General features: G+C 37.3%; 1 protein-coding gene across 1 annotated transcript; it reads right to left on the bottom strand.

The window, feature by feature from the left end:
• Positions 1-2271: 2271 nt before the first annotated feature.
• LOC149650952 (uncharacterized) lies at positions 2272-3788 on the bottom strand. The gene has a single exon (XM_089847681.1). It carries the CDS (start codon positions 3476-3478, stop codon positions 2702-2704), a length of 777 nt encoding a protein of 258 aa, XP_089703807.1. The 5' UTR covers positions 3479-3788; the 3' UTR covers positions 2272-2701.
• Positions 3789-4322: the final 534 nt, after the last annotated feature.

The raw sequence follows: 4322 nt of genomic DNA, 5'->3' as shown, positions 1-4322 counted from the left end.
AGGTATCCTTCGGGGAGAAATAACTCGCATATGGTATTGTACCGACCAAACTTGGGGTGGTCATGGTTAGGTGGTTTTCGGTGTGTATATTTTTCAACTTCCCCCATGGTTTGAAAAGGTGTATTTTCCATTATCTAGAGCATATAGTTTTAACTCTAAGCGTGCCCATAGCTGCCTGCATTTTCAATGTTCATTGAAGATGAGCTTCAACCGGAAGTTATAGTTTTTAGAGATGGGGAGCTGATGGCCTCCCCTCAATCATATCGCTTCCGAATGCCTAAGGCAACAGAATCTATAAACTAACCATCTTGTTTTGTTTTTCCCCTCCCTTTGTTATAAGGCTTTGATACAGGACAATATTTAATTAGTTTAGTTTTAAATAAAAATTGGAACTTTCTAATTAATGCAGTCATAAGTTGATAAAATCTGCTCCATAAGTTTGTCAATGGTTACTGATGAGAGCTTGTCATGAAGTGACGTAGGTCATAAATTCGAGGTAAAGCGAGGGAGGCCTGGTGAGGCGCTGTCGAAGGCTTAGTACAGACTAAATAGGAAGATGGACTGCAAAACCGAGTGGTTAGTCCATTCTCGCGTCGTTCTCATTCGAACTTGCTCTCAGTAAGTCTATAGCATAACGAAGTACTCGGAAGTGATATACTTATGGAACATATGTTATAAACTTATGGTACGGTTAATTTAGCATGCACCGAAAATATATTTAAACGGTTTTGGAAGCTACCAAAGTTTATAAATTTTGGTAGGTTTTAATATTCTCAAACGAGAGACCAATCACTCTGCGAAACCGGTGTATACACGTACCTTTGAAACTTCTACCCATTACATTGCTAAAATCATTACACTGAGAGTGATTAACTCCTCGGTTTTATCTCAATTAGTAACTACAATCACCAACATCTTTATGAAACTCGAATTTGCTTCTATATTTTGGTTTTATCAAATTCAATTTTCGCATCATTCTAAACACTCCGTATTAAACACAAAAATATTCTAGAATAATTAAGAACCTGTATGATACGTAATCTCTAAGGCTCTTAACCACAACACCACCACACCAGAAGTGAGAGAATTATTTTATCTAAGCCATAATAGTCGGGGCTAGACCCTGAAATTGAGAGGTTTGTGTTCCAGACACTGAAATAAAGAATATTCAAATTTCTTTCCCTGTAGACTTCTGTAATATTTACGAAGTTTACATAAGGAGATAACGGACCATTTTTTTTATATCAGGACCGTTATAATATGCAAAGAACATATAAGAAAAACAAAGAAAACGCCTAAGTATAAGAAAATACGGTAATATGGATGGATTTCTTATATGGTTATGATGATGGTGTATGTATGTACTGGAACGGAAACGGGCCTTGCAGACCTTGGAATCTAAAGAGAGTCCGCAGATGGTTTTCTAATATCGAAACACGCGTTACGGTTTTAAATACATGTCTCATTCATTATTTACGTCTAAAAAGGGACCAAATTTTAACGTCGATTTAATGAAATCTTGTAATAAGGGGTGCATGGAGGTGGTGGCGTTTATTTTTCCACATGCCTTCTGTTGTCTATTCATACTCGAGTTGGAGATAAAGTTTTAAAATAAAATGTAGATCAAGAAATAAATTTGCACGCGCCTTTGTCTGAGTAGTAACCTGATATTTCATTTAATCAAAATTGATTCAAGAAATATCATGAATTCCTGAGTTATATTGTCTATGAGATGCTTAGAAACCAAGCGAATTATTTTCTTTACAACCTAAGCCACTCAAATAGTATAGTCTTCTGTGATTAAAATTTCTTAATAATGAATTTGAAATCAAAATTGGGCCAAACTGATGCTCTTTATGCCTGAAATATTCTTAAATTAGGCCTAATTGACGCTCTTTATGCCAGAAATATTTTTAAATTAGGCCTATTATGCCTAAAACATTCTTAAATTAGGTCTAATTGATGCCCTTTATGCCTAAAACATTCATACATTAGACCTAATTGATCCCTGTTAAGCCTAAAACATTTGAAAAGTAGGCCTAACTGTAGCTCTTTACGCCTGCATCATTCTTAATTTAGGCCTAATCGATGCCTTTTATTCCTAAAACATTCTTAAATTAGGCCTATTTGATGTCTATTAAGCCTGAAAAATTAAATTAGGCCTAATACTATTTTAAAATTATTAAAATCTGAATAAATCCTTTGTTAAGAGCAAAAACACTAATTATACACAGTGTAAGCTTAATTAAACTCAAAACATAAAACAGTTCATTATTTATTTATAAATTTATTCACAAGTATAAAAATACTTATACAATTCATATAGTAGATTAATTAAAAATGATGGCACAATGTTTTTCAACAGGAACTTCTCCAATGGCATTTTTTCTTAATTAACATTAATTCGTCGTTAATTAATTAATATTACATAGTATAAAATTTTGCGCAAATTATCAGTCAAAATGAATCGATACCTGTAATGTACGTAATAATAAAAGTAAATGGGGGCAAAAATATCAGATACGGCCGGCCGTTTCTCGAGAAAAAAAATATAAAAACACATTATCGTTCATAATTATAGACTAGTGTTCAATGTTTAGCATGATTTTTCAATACAAAATATTAGGAACGAAATAATTTACAAACATTATGCAAAATATTTAAATTGAGCTTTCAGTTATTTACAATTAAGTCAGGAATTTTAATCTCGATGTAACAGTTCGCTCAAGGCTTGTATGTAACTTTGAGCCATTTGTAAAGTCTCGTACTTGGACAGTTGTCTATCCTCACCGATAGAAGGTACCACATTCCTTAATCGATCGAACGCCACATTCAAACTAAGCATTCTTCGTCTCTCGCGCGCATTTGCCGCTAATCTCCTCTTCTTCAAGATAACGGGAGAACTGGTGGTCCCCTTCTCCGTCGAAGATTTCTTACTACTCTTGGCGCTCTTTTTGTTTCCGGAAGCCCTCGCACCCCTTTTCTTACTAGAGGTTGTCGTACTCGTCGGGGAATTTTCATCACCACGCGTCTCGCAATACTCATTTTCATCTTGGACATCATCGCCGCTGTCCGTTTCGGGAACCCGTCTATCCACAGTCAACTCCTGGTAGGTCTTCGCGTCCGACTGGTCACCACCAACATCCGTGTCCGGAGGAGTACAACTGGTCCCAATTGGAGGTGAATCGGCGCAAAAATAGATGCCGAATGACTCTGCCATCTTCAAATGGTGGTAATTACCATCGGGTTTGTTGTCCCCGTATTGGGACATCGTGGGAAAACCCGGGGAAGACGCTGAGGAACCGTAACTTTTAGGACTGCTGGACGGCGTATAGTAAATGTCTGGTACGCCAGGGTAGGATCCGAAGTATAACCCATCATCTTTGGCTTCGTTGTTGCAAGTCGTTTTTGATTGCGGAAACGTAAAGTCATCCATGCCGCGCATAGTAAATGCTGGGAAATCAGCTACTCTAATCATTCTTCGGTTTAAACTTCAGTTATGGAAATATTCCATGTACTTTTGAATACTTTTAATTAAAAAATAAATAGCGTTACACAACTCTGAATTAAAGAAGAAGTTCTAGTGTCTTGATCATAAACTTGAGAGTGAGAGAGTCTATGAAGGTTGAACTAGTGAACAACCTGAACAACCGTTCTATGAAGCGTTGACTAAAGAAATGATCTTATTCGGAGAGCCTCTGCCTCTCTTATACCTTCCCTCTGATAGGGAATACCCTATCTGTATTTTAAGCTACCTATAGCTATAGTCCTACTATAACAGATCTCACTCTCTCTCTCTCTCTCTCTCTCTCTTCGACCCCCAAATTTGTCTGTCGCTCCCCCGGGCGCCAAAGAGCCTCTGTGATGTTAGTTACTATAGTACATTTCCGTCACTGTCTTCTGACTATAGTATCCAATCCACAAGCCCAGGGAAACCATTTCATCCCCTGTTTTTTAAGTACCCTTGGGCCATCCAGAACTTTTCTAAGTTATGGGTAATTTTTTAACCTATCTTTCTCTCTCTCGTTGTCTATGAAGAACCAACTTCCACCGGACTCTGTGGGTTCTCAGGTAGTAAGGTGGTAAGGTGGCATGTTGCGGTGTTTTATCCACGCGGGGGCGCCACTGTTTTCACTTGGTTCAGTCCTTAACTATAACTATCCACAGGTTTTTACTTTTTAGACGCGAATCGTGAGCTACTGTAAATGCCGGACGTGAGGGGTAAGAAAGAGAAACCAGTCTTAATTATTTAAGAAAGAATATAAATCTTTCCATCCAGAAAGTCTCGTCAAAACTTAGTCGAGACCATCCTTCGGAAGAAG

The sequence above is a fragment of the Phalangium opilio genome, unplaced genomic scaffold, assembly GCF_054372755.1.
Source record: "Phalangium opilio isolate 3A_F unplaced genomic scaffold, DU_Popi_V2 ptg000082l_1, whole genome shotgun sequence".
In the NCBI taxonomy this organism is placed as follows: Eukaryota; Metazoa; Arthropoda; class Arachnida; order Opiliones; family Phalangiidae; genus Phalangium; species Phalangium opilio.
Note: the sequence above shows the minus strand (reverse complement) of the source record. Positions and strands in the feature narration are given on the sequence as shown.

What these genes read in the sequence shown, in the direction of transcription:
- LOC149650952 (XM_089847681.1), bottom strand. Translation starts at nt 3,478, where the DNA reads ATGATTAGAGTAGCTGATTTCCCAGCATTTACTATGCGCGGCATGGAT.